Genomic DNA, 20542 nt, shown 5'->3' on the forward strand with positions numbered 1-20542 from the left:
TTATTTGGTTCTTCCTATTTGTTGGATTTTTCATTTCTCTCTTAAACACATAATGGCAAAAGAGGAATAACAATTTCAGAATACATGTACATTTTAGTAAGAATAAGGAAACTGAAATGATAAAAGTGTTCCTGTTAAGAATGAGTATGACTCTTCAAATATGAAGTAGTTAAAAAAATAGTTAAATAAATGTTAATTTGGAAGTAAAATTAACCTTAAGGTGCTCTCTATAAGAATATTAAACACTTCTGATCATTATCACTTTTATCAGTTTCTTTTCATAAACATTAAAGTTAGTGATAAAAATGACTTACCTTCACATCCCTGTGAATTATGTTATTATCATGACAATAGCGTAGAGCTTCCAGTATCTGTCTCATGTAATGACTGTAGAAAAACAAAAGAAATCTAAAACTGTAATAAAAATTTTTTATTTTTAAAACTTAATAAACAGTGTCCCTAGTTTGTAACTCCCATCTTCATATTCACTGCCCATGGACACTTCTCATTTGAGCAGACAAGTATGGTGAAATGTGAGGCTTAATAATGAAAAAGTTGGCAGACCCATGAGTTTATAAGCTTCATGAAGAAATAATGTTTTCTGTATTTACTAAGATAACCAAATCAAAAGAATTTCACAGTTCATAAGTAAAATAGCTCGGCAAATGAAAAATTCAAGCTGAAAACATGGGGTGCGGGTGGGGGGGCGAGTCTCTGACACTTGGTTAATTCTACTTAGTTACAGTGGATTGCTATTAAGCGAACAGTGCTCAGAGGTCTGACTAAAGGAATGCGAGCCTTTTATTTGCCAGCAGAGGCTGGCTCTCCGCCTTATTTCCATTTAGCTTTAAGGACAAACAAGAGGAAAGAACCTCTTTATGCGTACAATCTCTTTTTGCAACGTAACGGAGTTTTAGCTGGGGCATCTTTTAACAAAGCAGAGTTGTTCTGGGCTGAAATCCTAGGAAGTCGGACTCAACACGTGGCCAGCGGGGCAGTGGCTCCCTGCTAGGTCCAGGGGAAAAACACAGGAGGAGTCAGCATTATAAAGAACAGTCCTTAAAAAGTGCTAACAGGGTCAACTAGCAACAGGGTGTGACCAGAGTAAGGACATCTCTTCGGTATTACTTCACAGCTTGCTTTGACTTCCCTCTGTCCCTTAATTCTAGGTTCTTCTTCCTCTAATTCTATTTCTCCCTGTTGAGTGTCTTCTTATCCTCCCTTCCTCTATATTTTACTCCCTTCATTTCTTTCTCTTTTTCCTATTATCCCCCTCCTTTTTCATTTTCCCCTTTTCCTTCCCAAACAGGCATGACATAGAAATGCAAGATATGCAATGTTATTTATTGAATTTTATCTTTCCAGATCTTCTATTCTTCACACTTTACATAAAAACGAAATAATTTGTCAGTACTTGCAAATGCCCTTGTATGTATCCTTGTGACTCAAAAAAAAAAAAAAATCCCCACCCTGATATACAACTAAGAGGCATTTCCATCAAGTTCCCGCTCAGGTACACTACCATCAAAACTCACATGAATGTCCCTCTCCTTGACATGTGCATTACTTCATGAACTACAATTGATCAGAAGGTTCCGTTTTCAAAATGCAAGGTAGGAGAAGAAACCCAACCCCAGACTCTGTTTCTATACTTATCATTGTCTCCCCACACCTGGGTTCTAAAGCAGAGAACTTAGCTCATACTGTCCTTAGTTCTCGTGTCAATTTTTCTTACTTTGCAGATACACTCAAAAGGGGCTGTGGTTATATATTCTTTGCCTGGGCCTGCGAAGCCTACAATTAAGTTTCTGTTTAAGTTAGGGGTTCTTAACTTGGCCCTTTCCTGGCTCAAATCAGGGTTTGAAGGCTATGCGGCCCCCTGAAATGGCAGAGACAAAAGTGAAAGTGCTTTGTAAACTCTGAACCATGCTACAAAGGGTAAATCATTATTATTACAGTATTATTATTATTGTTAAGTTTAGTCAAAAGTTTAGGAACAGCCTATTCATGCATCTAGATGTGAACATTAGAACAGTGGGCACGTTTAAATTAGGTAATTTGGACATAGCTTATACCTACAGTATGGACTACTTTGGATACACACTACTAAGAGAGCCACTTATATGTCTTTAGCCTGAAGAAAATTCCTATCTCTAAGCCTCATTAAGAAAAAAAAAAACCAAACCTCAGTGAATGAGCATTTTTCATCTAATTATCAGAGTGCTCAATTATTTGACCCAGATATAGATACATATCAGAATCTCTGGAGTGTGTTGGGGGAAGATACAATTTTTTTTCTCCCCAGATATTACAGATTTAAAGTGATCCTTCTCCACTCTCCCAGTCATGACTCTGGGAGGCTGTGCACGTGAATAGTGTGCAAGCAGAATAAAGAGAGAAGCAAAAATCCACCCACACTGCCTAGAATTGCTGACTAAACTTTAATTAGAAAGCTTCATTCTCATGAATCATCACGGTGGCCTATACTTTCAGAGAAACTTTGCAATATGTAAGTTTGTCTCTATCTCCTGTAAGGATCAGGAATGAGGACAACTCAGTGGGAGGAAAGAACTGAGGCCTGCAATCCAATCACTTCCTGTGGAAGCCTACATTTCCAGGGTGGTGGAAGAGAGGAGGGAAGGAGACTGTAGGTAAAGAGATGAATACTCTCGCTAGGCAGAAGAGACCTTGTCTCTGAAATGCTCTTTAAGAGAATGTCCGGGGCTAAGGATTACCTCTGGTAAATAGGATCCGAGATCTTTGAGGTATGGCTCGCTTCCTGGAGGAGGTCATGGAAGCTATACGACTCCTTGAGGCATACAATGGAGATGTCTTGTGACTGCAAGGCTCCCCTGTGTGTGTGGGATCCCACAGGCCTCCTGTCGAGACCTCATCTACTCTGGGCCACAGGCGCATTTCTGATGTGGGAAGCTGCCCTTGAGAACCCAGACCTTTTTGTTTCAGCTGAGCCTTTTGATTGCCTGTATCCTTGTAATTATTTAGTAAAGCTTGGTACTAGGTAAGAAGATTGCTCTGATTTGTAGGAGTGTGATTTGATAATCTGATTCTGTATGTTAGTGCCTTCCGCAACTCATCGCCCCTGAAAGAACAGAGGTAATCACTAATTGGGCTGTAAGGAGTGTATGCGGTTTCCTTTTGTGCCATGCTTTGCTGCTTCTCTTGAAGCTCAGCCAGTTGGAGAAAAACATTATCAATTTGATTTCTTGGTGCCTCGGAGTCTTCTTGCAGTTGGTCTCACTAGAATACTGATGCAAACTAAATTTCTCAACGATCAATCACAGAATCAGAGGAGGCGGGCAGGTTAGAAGTCATCCGGTTGAACGCTCTACAGCCCGAGGAAGGCTCTACATGCCCTTGTTGTATGGTCACTGATTTTCTGCAAAAGGGCACATACCTAATACTACTTTCTGAGGATGCCCCCCCACCTTTTGTCATTATTTAGGAAGGGTCTTTAATAAATTGTACCAAATTTCTCTCTTTGCAGTGTCACCAACTGGTCCCGAGGCCACTCTTTACTGGACCATTCTGAAAAGTTCCTTTCGTGTCACTGTATGGCATCACCTCTACATAGGACTATTCTCCCTATCCTGATGCCCAGGACAGTGGCACAGATAGGCTTGAAGTTGAGGAAAAGCCATAGAGACGAGTGGGGAACAGAGTACAAATGGTAGTGGTTGAACATCAACCCCGAGCACATGCACCAGGTACCCAAGCGTTACTGTGGTTCAAAAGGAAAAAAGTCCTTTTCCTTCATCAAACTTCACTGTTCTATAAACTCAATGTTCAGAATTTTTAGTTTTCCCTATCTGATGATGCTGTTGAAAGAGATCAATGTGGGAAAGTTCAAAAGGCAGGCTGTCTCAAATTCTTGAAGAAGTAAATATGCACAATAATGCCCAAGGGTCTGAGAGTTTCATTTAGTTGAATAAAGTGGTTTACCGCTGTATCATAAGAAAACTCAAGATCGCATTGACTATTCTGGTATTAAAGAATGCTTTTAAATTCCGAAGCACAATACATAATAAAAATTTTAAATTACGATACAAACTCAAAACTAATAGAAAAATGGGATTAAAAAAAAACCCACTAGAGTTGTGGGTTTGAATCCTTTAACATATTATGGTTGGTGACTGAGGAGACCCCATGTATTAAAAAGGCACTGAAGTGGGTATTTATGATACGATTGAATGCCACCAAAGCAGAAAGCTGTATTGCTCTAAATCTATAGGCAAGCGGCCTAGTGCATGGCTCCTGTGATTTTTCAACTTTACTCCTTATTTTGAGCCATTGGTTCCTTACAACAACTTGACTTAGAACAATGGCCACCATTTGCTTGGGAGATCACACACTGGCCTGAAGCAAATATATTTAGCAGGAGCACTGTGCTTTTATATCTATTCCTTCCTCTGTTCTGGGCATTTCGTCAGATTAATTGGCCACATAACAATTCGCTATCACCAAAAGACAAAGTGAAGAACTAATAAGGCACATCCGCTCAAAATAAAGATCGAACACACAAAAAAACCCCAAATTTGATTCTTCATGGTTGCTGAGCTATCAAATCCCTCTCTGAACAAAAGTCATCAGAAATGGTAAAGACAGCAGTACTATGTTAAGCTATAAACCTGTATTAATAGATAAATGCATGGTTCAATATTTTGCATTTCCAGTTGCTACTTTGGTTCCACTAAAGCACTAAGACAGACATGCTCCATGTAGGAAAGACTGGCAATAAGGTTATCATCAGTTCAAAAAGCAGGTCACTTTATGTGATTTGTCACTTCCTTCTTTTATTTCCACCTTGACCTCTGGGGAGTCCATATGAATGACATACCTGGCAACAGCTTCACTGTATACAAAACCAGCGTCAGCTCGTTTTACGATTTCAAAACACAGATCTGCTCCATCCATACTGTGGGAAAAATATGAAAAAGAATGTTAGAGGAAATTCCAGGAAGAAAACACTGAAAATGAATAGGCTGTAATAAAGTTATTAGTTGGCTTACAGCTAATGATTCCTTCTTTTTTTTTTTAAAGATTTTGTTTATTTATCTGAGAGAGAGAGAGAGAGAGAGAAAGAGAGAGAGAGAGAGAGAACACAAGCAGGGGGAGTAGGAGTGGGAGAAGCAGGCTCCCCGCCGAGTAGGGAGCCCGATGTGGGACTCGATCCCAGGACCCCAGGATCATGACCTGAGCCGAAGGCAGACACTTAATGCCTGAGCCACCCAGGTGCCCCACAGCTAGTGATTCTAACAAGTTATTTCAATCTCCTTATTTTCAATGAAAAAGAGACAAACTATAAAGGATATTATAACCATCTTAACACTGAAAATCTACATGGAAAAACATATAGAGAACAAGCAAATGGTAGCATCAAATAACATAAGGTGTCAAAAATTCACCCTAAGTTTCCTTTAAGTTATCGCAACAAAAAGTCTCAGAAAATGGCAATGCTGGGGGTTGTGGGCACATTTTTGAGTCAAGTTCCAAAATTATCGGTACCTAGTCATGTCATACAATATTTTAAGAATCCAACAAGGATTCTAAAATATTTCACTATACTTATCACCACTAAATGGGAATTCAGGCTGTCCACCGTAGAAGGACAAAAGTAGCTAATTCCTAATTTATGTTTGCTTACACTTCCATTACCAAAGTCAACTGCTACCAACATATTCTAACACACTGATGTGTTGGTGATGGAATGGTACTATTTTGCCACAAACTTAAATATGGGCCTTTTTTATTTCTCAGCAGATCAGTAAGGCCTCTTGTGTCAGCCACACCTTGCCTCTTCTACCTATCCTATCTAATGGCTCTTCAAGGACCTCACTCTCTAGGCAGGCTAGTGTTATTACTATCCCCTGAACATACCGTTTTCTTTCTTGTCACATGCTTCTGCACATATTGCTCCTCATATTCAAAACCTACCTCAATCCAAGGTCCCATTCCAATCCCACCCTTCCCAGAAAGCCCCCTCAGTGGATTACCAGCCACATAAAGGCTTTCATTTGCTTAAATTCTCTAACAACCCTATATGTCCATATCATTGTATTTGGCACTTACACACAACTTAGCGTTTTTCAATACATATATATGAGACTTTGCCAGATCATATCTACTAATGAAATTTTTCAAATATTAATAGTTGGCCAATATCTTTATAATGCTTTCAGGTTTATGAAGTGTTTTCAAATGCAGTATTTCACCCATTCACTTATTCAGGAGCTAAGACTGCAATAGATCTGCTACAGGTATTACACTGAAGATATAGAGACTTCTAGAAGGGAAAGTAGAGAAACTATTCATTACTATTACTAATAATTACTAATTAGGCATTAATAACAAATAATCATTAATAATATTATTCACCAAGTATCATGGGAAACACTCCTTGTTATATCTCCATTCTCACAGTCACCCCATGACATCAGCATCCTTTTCATTCTCAAATAATCTAAGTAAACAAGTCTGTGACAGGGACAGGATTCAAATCTGTATCTATATTCAATGCTCTTCCCGTTATCTACAGCTACACCTGCTAGGTGTGCAAGGAGCAAATGCACACATGCAAGCTCAATAGTGCAAAAATAGGATAGCCCTAAAGAACGAGTATGATTTATACCTTCAAAATACTCCCAGCCTATACCCAGCAGAAGACTGAGCACACAGTAAATAGTCATGAGTAACTGACTATATTATTTATTTTAAAATTTTTATTATTTATTAAGATTTTATTTATTTGACAGAGAGAGACAGATCACAAGTAGGCAGAGAGGCAGGCAGAGAGAGAGGGGGAAGTAGGCTCCCTGCCAAGCAGAGAGCCCAATGTAGGGCTTGATCCCAGGACCCTGGGATCATGACCTGAGCCGAAGGCAGAGGCTTAACCCACTGAGCCACCCAGGCGCCCTGACTAAATTATTTAACACTTGGTGTGGTTTTAGGTCAGTGCAAACACTTTCACATTTATACAAAGCTTTACAACAGTTGCCTGGTTTCCAATTCACAGCAAATGAACATTTTCCAATGTTGATGCATAAAATGCATAAAATGATCTTTGTGATGGCCTATCTACTCTGAAGTAGGGTAGTAACCATTTTCCACCATCAGAAATAAACCCTGAATGAACATGGTCACACATCTTGTGAACAATCGTGATCACCTGTTAGAGCAGAAGTCCTATAAGCAGAGTTGTACTTGTCCTATAGGTCAAGGGGCACATACAATAACACTTCTGACACATTCCTGGCAAAAGTTAACACAGTGTACCTGCTCCTACTAATTGTGAAAGTACCCTTTCCTCTCTACCTCACCTCCACTAGGAGGACTATTCCTTTTGAATCTTGCCAATCAGATAGGAGGGTTAAAAAGTCACAGTTGCTTTAGTTTGCATTTCCTTGATTGCTAGATGATGAATACTTTTCATTTCTTTGTATTGGGAGGAGGAAAAAAATACTATTTTTAAAGCAGGCTGCGGTTTAAGCTGGTTGTTTGACCTAGGAGCACTAAAAGACCCCTGACAATGACGGAATTATAGTTTTTGTTTGGACAGTCTCCTTTTTAATTGTGGAATGTGAGGATGAGCACTGTTCAGCTCAGATGAGAGAAGGGTTAGGCAAAGGAGAGCTCAACTGATTGCATCACCAAGCAGTAAGAGCCTGGGAGCTCTCCTGAAAGCTAGAGGAAGATTTTTTTTGGAGGGACCTAGAAGAGGGGAAAAAAGGAATCTTAGGGGTAGAAGATAGTCAAGTGGTGAGAGGCCAATGCTTAAAGAGGGAACCAGTCAGTGAGAGAAAACTGGGAATTATTTACTGCCCTGTAATGTAACTACCAGCATGGATCAGCCCATTTCTTTCCTTGTCATTTCTGAAATACTGCTATTTGAAATGATAGTCTCTACACATGTACAGACACACATATTTTCAGGTTTCTACTCTTTCCTACTGACGCATCTATTCTTGTATCCGGTACCATACCATTTTTTATACTGTGTTTTTTATTTTAATTTTTAAAGGTAAGCTACATACCCAACATGGGGCTTAAACACATGACCCTGAGATCAAGAGTCATATGTTCTACTGACTGAATCTGCCAGGCACTCCTATAATAGTATATTTTAGTATTTGGAAAAATAAGTCATTTCATTATTATTCTTTGTCAATATTTTCTTCTGAACTTTTTTCTCCCTGCTGAATTTTAAAATCAGTTTGTCAAATGCTAAACATTTTTAATATTTTGGTGGAGACAGTATTATATTTATAAACTTCTAGAAATTAACATTTTTCTCATATTCTCATCTACGAACATGATACTTCCTTTCATGTCTCTAAGCTGCAATTTTAAGGTTTTCTTCATACTGGCTCCAAATATCGATTATTGGGGTTTTTCCCCTAGGATACTTTCAGTTGCTCTTATAAATGGGATCATTTTGCCACTGTACTTTTTTTAATACAATGGTTCATAACCAGGGGTACCAAACAAAATCACCTGTGTAATTTTTAAATATGCGGGCATGTTCTTTGAGGAGCTAGTCTGAAAGTCAGTCATCACTGTGAAAGTAATCTTCTATTAAAGTTGTTTGATTAGTTATTTGTATCACTGATATTAAAGTAAAAGAGGCAATTCATTAATTTTAAATTTTATGAGATATGGAGAAACAAATTATTTACACAAATTTTACTCATCACTGAAATTTAAAATATACATATTCATAATATAATCTACATATAACAACTTTGAACAAAAAGTTTGATGCCTCAAATCTTTGATAATACTTCTGAAAACAAGTGTAAGGTTTCTTTTATTGCTTTTCTCTTTGATTCCCATCTTAAGGTGTTTCTAGGGCTGCCAAGCTTCAAAAAGTGTGTTCTAAATTTCCTCGCTTGGTTCCATTCCGAGGGAGTAAAATAAGAGGGAGAAGAAACCTTGCTTTAGAAGGGTATGGGGGAATGCTTCTATCCTATATGCAGAGAAAAACTATAGGAGGTTTACTCTGACTTGTAAAAAGTGGTGGGATCATGATCCCTTCCTTTCATTTGTCTGAATTTTCAAAATTTTAGAGTAAAACATGTTTTACTTATATAATTAAAAAATATCCAAACAGATATGCCCAATAAAACAGATCACAGGTCTAGAGGCAAAATGTATGGGTGGTCGCATGTGGAAGGGATTAGAATATGTCACTCCAAAATATGTCACTTTGGCATAGGATTATTTTGAGCTGAAGGCAATAGAAAAACAGCAGGGAGAACAGGAGCAACATGAAGAACTCTATCCTGTCCTCCATTCTGCCTAAAAACAGGGTTGAAATTTCCCTTTGCAAAGGTGTTCCCCTCTCATGTACTAGGAAGACAACTACTCTGATCTGTATGACAAATTTTACTAAACAAATCTTATTCACTACACATTTCTTAGTCCCCTTCCCACCACTTACCTCCAACCTGAGACACCCGAACTCCTCACCTCTTCCCTTGTCTAGTCACTTCATACTTTATTATTCTTTGTTAAAACGGTATATAAGTGTCTGGGTCTAACTCCCTCTTTGTGGTTTTCACTTTTTTCCTGTGAGGCTGCCCCCTAACCCCACTGGTCCTGCTGTGTACAGACAAAATAAATCTTTGCTTTTGTTAGCCTCAGGTTGGTCAGTTTAATTCACAGACCTAGTCACTTAACCCTCTTCTACAACATATTTTCTGTAAAAGCAGAAAAAGAGGGGGCTTGTAGTACGGAGACTCATACTTGATTGTATGAAGAAATGCTTCTCAACTTAACTGTGGTGAAGGACCAGTATTTCCTCCTTAGGTATTTATAAATTGGTACTTTTATAAAATACTAGATCATAGCTATGATTTCACAGCTATGTCAAATCGCTCTAACATCTTCTAAATGTTTCCTCTCAATTTCTGTCCTTATCTCATTATAGACTGGTAACAGTTGGTAGGTTGGAACTCATCTGCAAACTATTCTTTGAGGTACACTGTAAAGGCCAGATCAAATCTGAATTTCTCTGACCAGCATTTCCTCTGAAGGTGACAAAAACAACTACAGAACTGGATGAAATTTAAAAAAAATTTTTTTTAAAGCTTTAAGAATTAACAGTATAGTGAGTGAAAAACGATCTAGTGAGGATGGGGAAATGTTCTGAGCTCAAAGAGGTGAGCAAGAGCTGCTTCTCCCCTTGGGGTAGGTAGTGGGCCGAGAAAAAGGAGGCTGCCATGAAAGGGGCGGGGTGAATATTTGGGGAACTCTGAAGAAGGGGGGAGGCAGACTGACAGGGTGGGTCCAGACTCTGGGAGGGTGAGATTTCAGACTGACAGGGTCCAGCTGCCTTTGCGCTAGGGTGATCCAAGAGGTGAGACAGAGCTAATCTTTTGGCTTACCCCACAGGAGCCTGCCAAAGGCCAAGGACATGATAAAACACCCTACACTCTGGGCTGGGATGATAAAGAGGTGTATTTTTTTAAAAGCAGGGTACAGAATACATTCTGGTATGGCTTAGTAGTAGTATAGAAAAATCCCAGTGTCTACCATGAAGTGAAAAGCTCCACTTAAAAACTTCGGTGAGGATCAACAAATTATTAAAAAAGAAAAGTGACACCACAGATTTGAAAAAGCAAATAGGAATTTCTGAATGAAACAATCTAATGGCAAAATTAAGAACTTAAGCAGATTAGGTTAGTTGAAGAGAAAAATTAGTGAACCAGAAGATGCAGTCAGATTGAAGCATGGAGAGACAAAACATAGAGAATATGAAAGTGAGGATAAGAAAGGATTACAGTGAGAAGGTCAGCATCTGTTTTTATTGAAATTTCAAAAGTGAAAAGAAGGGCGGGTGCCTGGCTGGCTTACTTGGTGGTACATGAGACTCTTGATCTTTAGGTTGTGAGTTCGAGCCCCACAATGGGTATAGAGATTACTAATAGGTAGATAAACAGATAAATACATTTAAAAAGTGAAAAGAAAATGGAGCAGAAGCAATATGGAAAATATAATGTCTGATAATAAGCCAGAAATGATAAAAGATCTCAAAAAACACCAAGCAGTAAAGAAATCTATAGTTAGTCACACATCTGTGAAAACTGCAGGAAACCAGAGAAAAATAGAAAAGCTCAAAAGCAGTGAAAAGGAAGAACGGACTATTAGACTGACGGCTGAGTTCTCAATGGCAACAGTGGAAGCCAGCATACAGTAAAAAAGGATCTTAAATCAAATTAGCTGCCAACCTAATAAAATTCTCTTTTCACACACACACACACACACACACACACAAACCCTTAAAGAATAATGGTGAAAAAATTTCTTTCAGATAAGCAAAGAAACCAAGAGAATTTGCCAGCAGCATACCTATCCCTAAAGGAAATACAAAAGAATATTCCTCAGGTAGAAGGAAAAATGAAGGCCAATGAAAACTCAGAGATGCAGTGAGGCATGAAAAACATAAAATGTAGTAACTATGTAAGTGAATCTAAATGAACAATGATTATACAAAACAACTATTTTCTCATTCTCTCTCTGGACAGAGAGACCATATAACACAATAACTATTCTGAGAGATAGAGAGAGAGAGAGAGAGAGAGAGACTGATCTTAAATAAAAATACTTGACAACAATAACATATAGGTCAGGAGGCATACTGTAATTTCTAGGACAACCACTAAGTTCTCTAACTTTTTGATGTCAGGGCTCTTTTGTACTTAAAGATTATTGAGAATCCCAAATGGATTGTGTTTGTGTAGGTTTTGTCTATTAATATTTGCTGCATTTAAAATTAAAATCCAGAAATGTAAAAAACCGTTTATTTTAAAATAACAGCAAACCCATCACGTGTTAACAGAAATAATATTTTTTCATGAAAAATAAGTATCTAGGGGCGCCTGGGTGGCTCAGTGGGTTAAAGCCTCTGCCTTCGGCTCAGGTCATGATCCTAGGGTCCTGGGATCGAGCCCCGCATCGGGCTCTCTGCTCAGCGGGGAGCCTGCTTCCCCCTCTCTCTCTGCCTGCCTCTCTGCCTACTTGTGATTTCTATCTGTCAAATAAATAAATAAATCTTAAAAAAAAATAAGTATCTATTATAAAACAAAACAAATTTAGTGAGAAGAGAGGAACTGTTGGATATTTTGCAAATCGTTTTTGACTTCTGGTTTAATAGAAGACAACTAGATTCTTGTATCTGCTTCTACATTCAATCTGTTACAATATGCTACTGGAAGAAACTCTGGCCTCACACAGATATATAACTGGAAGAAGGAGGTATATTTTAATAGCCCTTGCGGATATGTGAGAATATTCTTCTTTTTTTCTTTCTTTTTTTTTTTTAAAGATTTTATTTATTTATTTGTCAGAGAGAGAGAGAGAGAGAGAGAGAGCGAGCGAGCACAGGCAGACAGAGTGGCAGAGGGAGAAGCAGGCTCCCTGTGGAGCAAGGAGCCCGATGTGGGACTCGATCCCAGGACGCTGGGATCATGACCTGAGCCGAAGGCAGCCGCTTAACCAACTGAGCCACCCAGGCGTCCCGAGAATATTCTTCTTTGATACTGTACAAGACTCAAAAAGTGGTAGTTTCTTTCTTTTTTTTTCTTAAAGATGTATTTATTTGAGAGAGAGCGAGAGACCAAGCATGTGCACACACGTCCACGAGTGGTGGCTGGGGGGAGTGCAGGGAGAGGCATATGGAGACGGAGAAGCAGGCTTCTGCTTAGCCTGATGCAGGGCTTGATCCCAGGGACCTGGCATCATGACCTGAGCTGAAGGCAGATGTTTAACCGACTGAACCACCCAGGCACCCCCCAAAAGTGGTAGTTTCTTAATGGTAAACGGCAACGTGGATTCTGAAACCATGTCAATGAATTTTTTGGTACTGTGTCACATTACAATCCATTGTTCAGTCTTGTTCTTTGAATCGATCTTTCCTTTACCTGTGCATGACTTTGTAACATCACACATTAGTCAACTGAAAAATACTGGTCCACTGAGTTACGCAGATTTTCTAAACATTGACACATTTCATTACACAGTATAAAAAATCCATATTCATTTGCATCATCACTGATTACATTAGAAACATTAAGTCCTGGGAAGCTGTTAAGCTCATGGTAGCAGGTACAACTTTTCCAAAATTATAATTTTCACTTGAAATTTGAATATCATTGGTGACACTACTGTGAGTGGTTTCCCTTGAAGCAGCAAGCTCACTTCATTTTTAATTAAATGTATGCTATATGTCCAAGTTTGAGTAACCATGGTTTGTCTGTTAGTCATTCTTTCAAGTAAAAATGATGCTACATATGCACGAACTCTAGTTCAGCTTACAACTTGAGATAGCACACAAGTGCTTTTCGAGAGCCAATGAAATTTTAAGGCTTGTAAGCAGTGTATGATCCCTAATCACAATGAGTTATGTTAGAAATAAATTAACATAGTAACTAGGAAATCCCCCAAATGATTGCTTGGAAATTGAGAAGTACATGCTAAATAACCTATGAATCAGAAGAGAAATCAAATTAAAAATTATAAAACATTTCTAACAATAATGATAAAAGTATATCTAAAAATGGTGCAGGATTGGGGCATTATATTTCAAGATTAGCATGCTGCCATCATTAGACCCACAAATATAGAAATTGGGATGAGGAGGTGGGGCACAGTTCCAATCTTCCAGTAGGAGAAGCTAAACACACACACACACACACACACACACTTCTTGAATTAGGTAGTCCATTGTTGACGGAAAAATACATCAGTACAACCTTTCTGCCCAGCAATTTTATGGTGCTTGACAAAACCCTTAAAAATGGCCATGTCCATTGACCCAATAATTTCATTTCAAGGGAAACAATCAGGGATATTTGCCAAGTTTTAATGCCAGGGGCTTATGATAGCTATTTATAATAGAGAGAAGTATGAAACAATCTGAATAAACGTCTAACAACAGGAGAATTGTTAAATTGTGATAAGTCCACAGGGTAGAATATTATGCTACAATTAAAATGATGCTGTAGAAATGTATTTATTGATGTAGAAAGATGGTCACAATATATTAAGATGTATAAACATATATATGTATGCATATATATATGCATGCAGATGCACTGAGAAATTTCTGGATATCAACAGGGTGTTAAGAGTGGATACATATTCAAAATTATTTTTGTTTTATCCTTTACTTAAAAAAAAAAAAAAGAAGAGGTCTTACCACTTTTGTCATACTAAAAACAGCTCTAAATTTAAAAAAAAATGCAAAATACCCCTCAAGAATGCAGCTAAAACAGTATGTTTTTAAACTTTAAATTACTGAAATATAACAGAAATATTACAAATACTGATGTACAATATTAGAAAATAAGAAAGCTAAAGTGACATTTTATCAGGATAATTTTTTTAAAAGAACAGTAAAGTAAATCCAGTGAAAGTAGAAGGAAATAATAATGAGCAAAAATTAATGAAGAAAAAAAGAAATTAATACAGAAAAAATAAACAATATAAAGCAAGGAAAAAGCAAAAAATAGGTTCTTTGAAAAGATTAATGAAACTGAACTGGAAAGTCCCCAACATTGGAAATTGAACAATATACCTTTATTATATAGATCTCAGGGTAAATTATTAGAAAATAAGGAAATATCTTAAGCTGAGTAACAAAAATAAACACACCAAAATGTAAATGTAGGTAAAGTAGTGATCAGAGGGAAATTTACTGCTGTAAATGCATGTATTAGGAAAGAAGGCTGAAAATTTATGAGCCAAGCCTCCATCTGCGTAAGCTATATAAAGATCATCAAATTAAACTCAAATTAGAAGGAAATTAGAATAGAAATTAATGAAATGGAAAACAAACATATTAGAGGAATTAGTAAAAGCTAAAAGTTGCTCCCTATGAAATGATCAATCTTTGGCAAGACTGATTTCAAAAAAAGAAAGAAGACACATATAGCCACCACCAATATTAAGAATGAAAAAGCAGATATTTCATATCCTGCAGAGTTAAAAAGATGATACTGAAACTTTGTGCCACGGATTTGAAAATTCATATGAAACTGACAAATTTCTCAGAAAAATAAAACTCATCAAAGTGAACAGAAAAATAATTAGGAAACCTGAATAATTCTTTATTGATTAATGGAATTGAATCAGTAATTAAAAACCTTCTGGCATAGAAAACTCTAGGCTTAGATGGCATTTCTGACAGTTCTACTGAACATCTGGAGGAGAAATAAAATGAATAAGAAGCAGGAACAGTCTCCAATTCCTTTTATGAAGCTAGTTTAATCTAGATACAAAAACCATTAAGGACAGCATGACAAAATTAAAGGACAATCTCATTAAGGAACATAGATGCAAATAACCCAAACAAAACATCAGCAAATCAAACCCAGCAATACATAAAAATTATATCAGGACCAAGCTGGATTTATCAGAGGAATGCAAAACTGTTTTAACATTGGGAATTTGATTAATACAATTCTAAACACTGAGACTGACTAAAGAAGAAAAAATTAGGATACTTTCAATAAATGCCAAAAATTTAATAAAATTATGTATTTAAACTTTATGAAACTCATAGATCAAGAACAAGATGAAAATGCCCACTCCAAAAACTTATATTCACCACTATTCTCAAGGTCCTAGCCAGTGCAGTAAGGGCAAGATAAAGAAATAAAATCTGTAAGAATTGAAAAAGAAGAAACAAACTGTCATTATTTGCAGATGTCATAAATTGCACTTATAGAATATCCACAGTAATCTAAGGTAAAATAAGAATTAATCAGAATTTAGCAAAATTATTTTCATACATCAAAAGAAAAATTTTAAAATTTGGGGATAAAATTTTTTAAAGAATGTAGAAATAAATCTAATAAAAAATGTTTTTTAAGAATGTAGAAATAGGGGCGCCTGAGTGGCTCAGTGGGTTAAGCCTCTGCCTTTGGCTCAGGTCATGATCTCAGGGTCCTGGGATCGAGCCCCACATCAGGCTCTCTGCTCAGCAGGGATCCTGCTTCCCCCTCTTTCTCTGCCTGCTTCTCTGCCTACTTGGGATTTCTCTGTCAAATAAATAAATAAAATCTTAAAAAAAAGAATGTAGAAATAAATCTAATAGTATAGGACCTGAAGGGAGAGAAATATGATATGTATTAAGAGAAATTAAACAGCTAAAATAAATGGGCGGAAAATTATCCTTTCATAGACCAGAAGATTAAATACTGTAAACAGCCACTCTTTCCCAAATTGAAGCAAGAATTCAACAGAATTCCAATCAAAATCCTAGCAGGTTTTGTGGAAGCTGTCAAGCAGATTCTAAAATGTATATGGCACTGTGAAAGGACAAGAAGATGCAAGATATTTTGGGAGAACAGTAAGGTGGGAAGATTGGCTCTACTTGATTTCAAAATTTCATAATATAAGGCTTAGTAATTAAGACCGTGCTATGGACAGTAGGACACACAGGACAGCAGAACGTAACAGAGAGCCTAGAAACAGATCCATTCATATGTGCATGCTTGATTTACGATGAAAAGGTGACTGGAGTGTTTTACGCAAGGATACTCTTTTCAAGTAAGTGTGTGCTCACGCGGTCACGTGGACCAGGAATCATGTGCCTGGATGTTCACAGCAGCACTGTTCACAACGGGCACCAAGTGTCAATGACCCAAACATCCATTAGTGGTAGGAAGCATTGGTATATTCATACAACAGAATACTACACAACAATGAAAAGAAATTAACTACAGGTACACAAAGTAATTTGGCTGAATCCTAAAGATAAAATACTGAGTGATTGAAGCAGACAAAGCAGAACACAAACTGTATGATTTCCTCTACATACGATTCAAAAACAGAAATAATCTTATTTTGTTGTAATAAATAAAGCTAGCATTTACTGAGTGCTTACTATGTGACAGGCATTTTCTAAGTGCTTTACATGCTTGAATCCATTTAATGGTTATGAGAAGTGTCTGAGATAGATGTTATTACTACTCCTACTTTACTTATGAGAAAACTGAGGAACAGCGAAGTTTAAGTGACTTACCCAGGAGATCATACAGCTAGTAAGTGGCAGAGCCAGGATTCAAATTCAGGTAGTTTGGCACTAGAATCTATGAATCGTCCCTGCAAAAATGCTCAGGTTACAAAGAGGGAAGCTTCAAACTTCTGCTCAAGGCTCTGAGTTACGTAATGGAAAAAAAAAAGGGATTACAGCTAAGCAGGTAAAGTCACAGTACAAGGGAGGGCTCTGTATAACAAAGCCAGTTTCATGCCTGTTATGAGGGCCCCATGCTCCAGAATCACCTAGGGACATCTCCAAAATGCAGAGCCTCCATCCCCACTGTTCCCGATGATACATGTGTCGATGCTGTGCTATCAATATGGTTTAAATGAATTCTCCATATTTAATAAGTTTGCCAATAAATGCTTGAATCCTGGCATATACAAATCAATCTCTATTGATTAGAAAAAAAACTTTAGTTCTCCTTTATTTTCTTCTAATTTGGGGCTTTGCTTGTGGTACCATCTTGATGTCTTCACAAATGTCCTGTAACCACCACCTTTTCCTGATCCCTTTGCTTTCTTTATGCCTCTGCTAAGGATGACCTCTTTCCACTTCTCCACCTGCCTCTCTCCTACACTGACACAGACGCCCTTCGCCAACGTTGTACAAGCATACATGTCTGCCTGTTCCAGCTCCCAACAGTTTCCTCCACTGATCTCCTAGGGACCCAAGAATCTCTGCCTCTCTATGGTCCTTTAGACCTATACTATTGGTTATTATTTATTTCATGGATAGACACCTGTGTGGTCTGCCCAGCTGTACTATGAATAACTTGAGGGCATCAACAGGTCTTTTGTGGTCAGCATAACATCCCACATATTGATGAATATTTAGGAATATTTGTTGGTGGCAAATTCTTTTCTGAAAGAAAGAGGCATGCACACTTGACCTTTCTTTACCCTTTCCTTACTCTGAACTGCTCCATTTTGGGGAAGGAGTTAGTCACAACAGTGCATATTAGAGTTTCAAAGGAAGGGAAGGGTAGATCTTTGAGGGATACAGACAGGGAGCAAGCAGCCTCTGAGATGGGTCCCAAAGATGACTCAGGGGAAGAGGAAGAAGAGGAGAATGGGAGCAAGAGGGTGGGGACTACAAGGTAATTAAGAGGGCAGCCACGCAAGCCATTTCTTCTGACAAGTAAGGCCTGGAGCACAAGGAGATGAGTCAGCATGTTAGGTGGGTTTGGAGTAGATTGTGGGAATATTTAAGGGACTATGATTTGAGCTCAGCTGAGCTTTCCCCTCTCACCACTACTATAAACCGTATACAGTTTCCTGCAGTATGAACTTGACCGGAGAAGATACCGACACAGGATTGTTAACTGTGTTATGTAAGTAGATAGAAACCTTCATCTTCTCAATGGGGAAAGGGGATGTTCACTGTAACGAGAATTGCTGAATAAAGCAAATGTTGATATATTATGAAAGGCATTAAAATGACTGAGCATATCCCACACATCTATGTACCAAGTGTATTTCTTTTGGTGGGAACTGACCATTTCTGTCCTTGCCCATTTGTACATGAAGCTTAATATCGTCCCTTTCATCACGTTGAGTTCTTATCGATGTTTGGTAGAATGGAACCCTTTTAAGTCAATATGAAAGTGAATTAATTTTCTAGGTTTTTTTTTTCAATTTTAAATCTATTCATGTTTTCCTTTGTGAATCCCAGTTCTTTGAAGTTGTAAAAGCTCTCCAAAGATCTGTTAAATAATTTTATTTTTTTGCTAGCTTTCCTATGATTTGATTTGTTTATATAAACTGTTCTGTCTGTGGTTTTCTTTCTTGGAGAGGGGGTCGAATCTAAATCGACTTCTGAATTGCTAATTAGTTATTCTCAGTACTATTTAAAAACAAATCGTCCTTTTCCCTGGTATATTTCCTGCACATGAGCGTCTGTCCTGCTGGAGAGGAATGTCTGGTGTTCCCCTGGCCTGGAGCGTTCTAGGTGGAGTGCCTGGTGGGTGTGCCTTATGGTAGTTTTGTGGCCCTGAAAGTTGAGCAGCACCTAAGAAGACTCCCAGATTAGCTAAGGTCTGAAGGGGATTCCTCATCACTCCCTGAGGGAATGAGCGTGCTAAGGTGAGGAGACACAAGGAGACAGAGCCAAGGAAGGGAAAGGTCACTGAGAGGGAAGGCACAGCACATCCAACCAATCCCACCACCTTGCGACTTTGCTAGGGACCAGGAGGGTACTGCTTCTAAGCTGTTTCTGCCCACACGCCACAGGTGGCCTCCCTCTGCCTAGCCTCACCCCTAACACTCACAGGGCCTGAGGCAGGTGTACAAGTGGGAGCCCATGGCTCCATACACCGAAATAGTCAAGAGTTACAGGACAAACTTACTAAATGCTAAATATGTTCTAACTTTTGACTCTGACAAATACAAATTCATTAAGGACCTGGGTGGTTTGGTGCTAGTAGGAATTCTTGGGTTCCTCAGAATTCCTCGCCATGAACAACATGGCATTTTGGGGTATCTGGCCCTTGGTATGCTTTTTGCTGCTCCCAGCTCCATGTCTCACCTTACAGCCTCCTTTCGCTGGGGCTGATATCCCAAGGTACGAGAGTTGTCAGTCTAAGAGAGATTTCAGAGACCACAGACTCCCCCGACAGTGGGGTCATGTTCTGTCACTTCTCCACTGATTTGGGTATCTTAATGTTGGGTTGGTTAAGGCTCTGAGTTACAAGAAACAGAAACCAACTGTGGCTGATTTAAGCAGCACAGGAGTTGACTAATGGGACCAGAGTGGTAGGGAGGCCTGTCACACCGAGACTGTGCTATGCAGTCAGACACAAAGCCCTGAACGGATCTGATGAAGGCACCGTGGCAGCTGATCTCCGCCAGCTGCAAGAGCTTGCACCGCTGGCTCCATTAATGGCAGATGCTGGAAGCCATCCCGACTGTCACTGCTATGACTGGCCCAGGAATCATCCCTGCTGTCACCTGAGAGTGCCACATGGTCCCTGTTCTTTTTGTCACTAGCTATTACATCCTGGGTGGCTGTGTCTGACTCATGAAACTGATATTGTATGTCCATATCTTAACTGCCAAGAAGAGCAAGTATCTGGCATTATTAGCTTCTACAGAAGAAGGTGGGTGATTCTTCAAATACTGGATGAGGGTTCAGATGCTGGACAGCCAAAAACAATGAGAAATGTCCCCTACCTATGGGTTCTGTTTGCAAGCCTACCTTTAATTGTCCGGGGGACCTCGATCATGCCACTTAACCTTTCTGGGTTGACAATGACTTCTCAATAAAATGAAGGGCTTCGGTTTGTAATCTCTAAGGTCTCCTGATATCCCACAGAATTCTGATTCTTTAAAAACAGATTGGCTTGAAAAAATTTGCTACTTCTAAAATTAAAATGCAGTCTAGGATACTGTTCATCAAATCTTAGAAACAGTGCTGTTTTAATGCCTGTCTAGATATCAAAGGTTGATTTGTCACCATTTTCAGAGTCCTAAATTTACCACTATT

General features: G+C 38.5%; 1 protein-coding gene across 2 annotated transcripts in view; it reads right to left on the reverse strand.

Annotated features, from left to right (window-relative positions):
• The window catches only part of CASK (calcium/calmodulin dependent serine protein kinase), a 342806-nt gene that overhangs the window by 175058 nt on the left and 147206 nt on the right, over positions 1-20542 (reverse strand). For both annotated transcript variants that reach the window (XM_080794824.1, XM_080794823.1), the window contains exons 4-5: positions 4856-4933; positions 315-387 (exon numbers count right to left, since the gene is read on the reverse strand). In XM_080794824.1, the coding sequence (XP_080650950.1) occupies positions 315-387; positions 4856-4933 (151 nt within the window). The remainder of the gene's footprint in view (positions 1-314; positions 388-4855; positions 4934-20542) is intronic.

Source organism: Martes martes (genome assembly GCF_963455335.1).
Source record: "Martes martes genome assembly, chromosome: X".
Lineage (NCBI taxonomy): Eukaryota > Metazoa > Chordata > Mammalia > Carnivora > Mustelidae > Martes > Martes martes.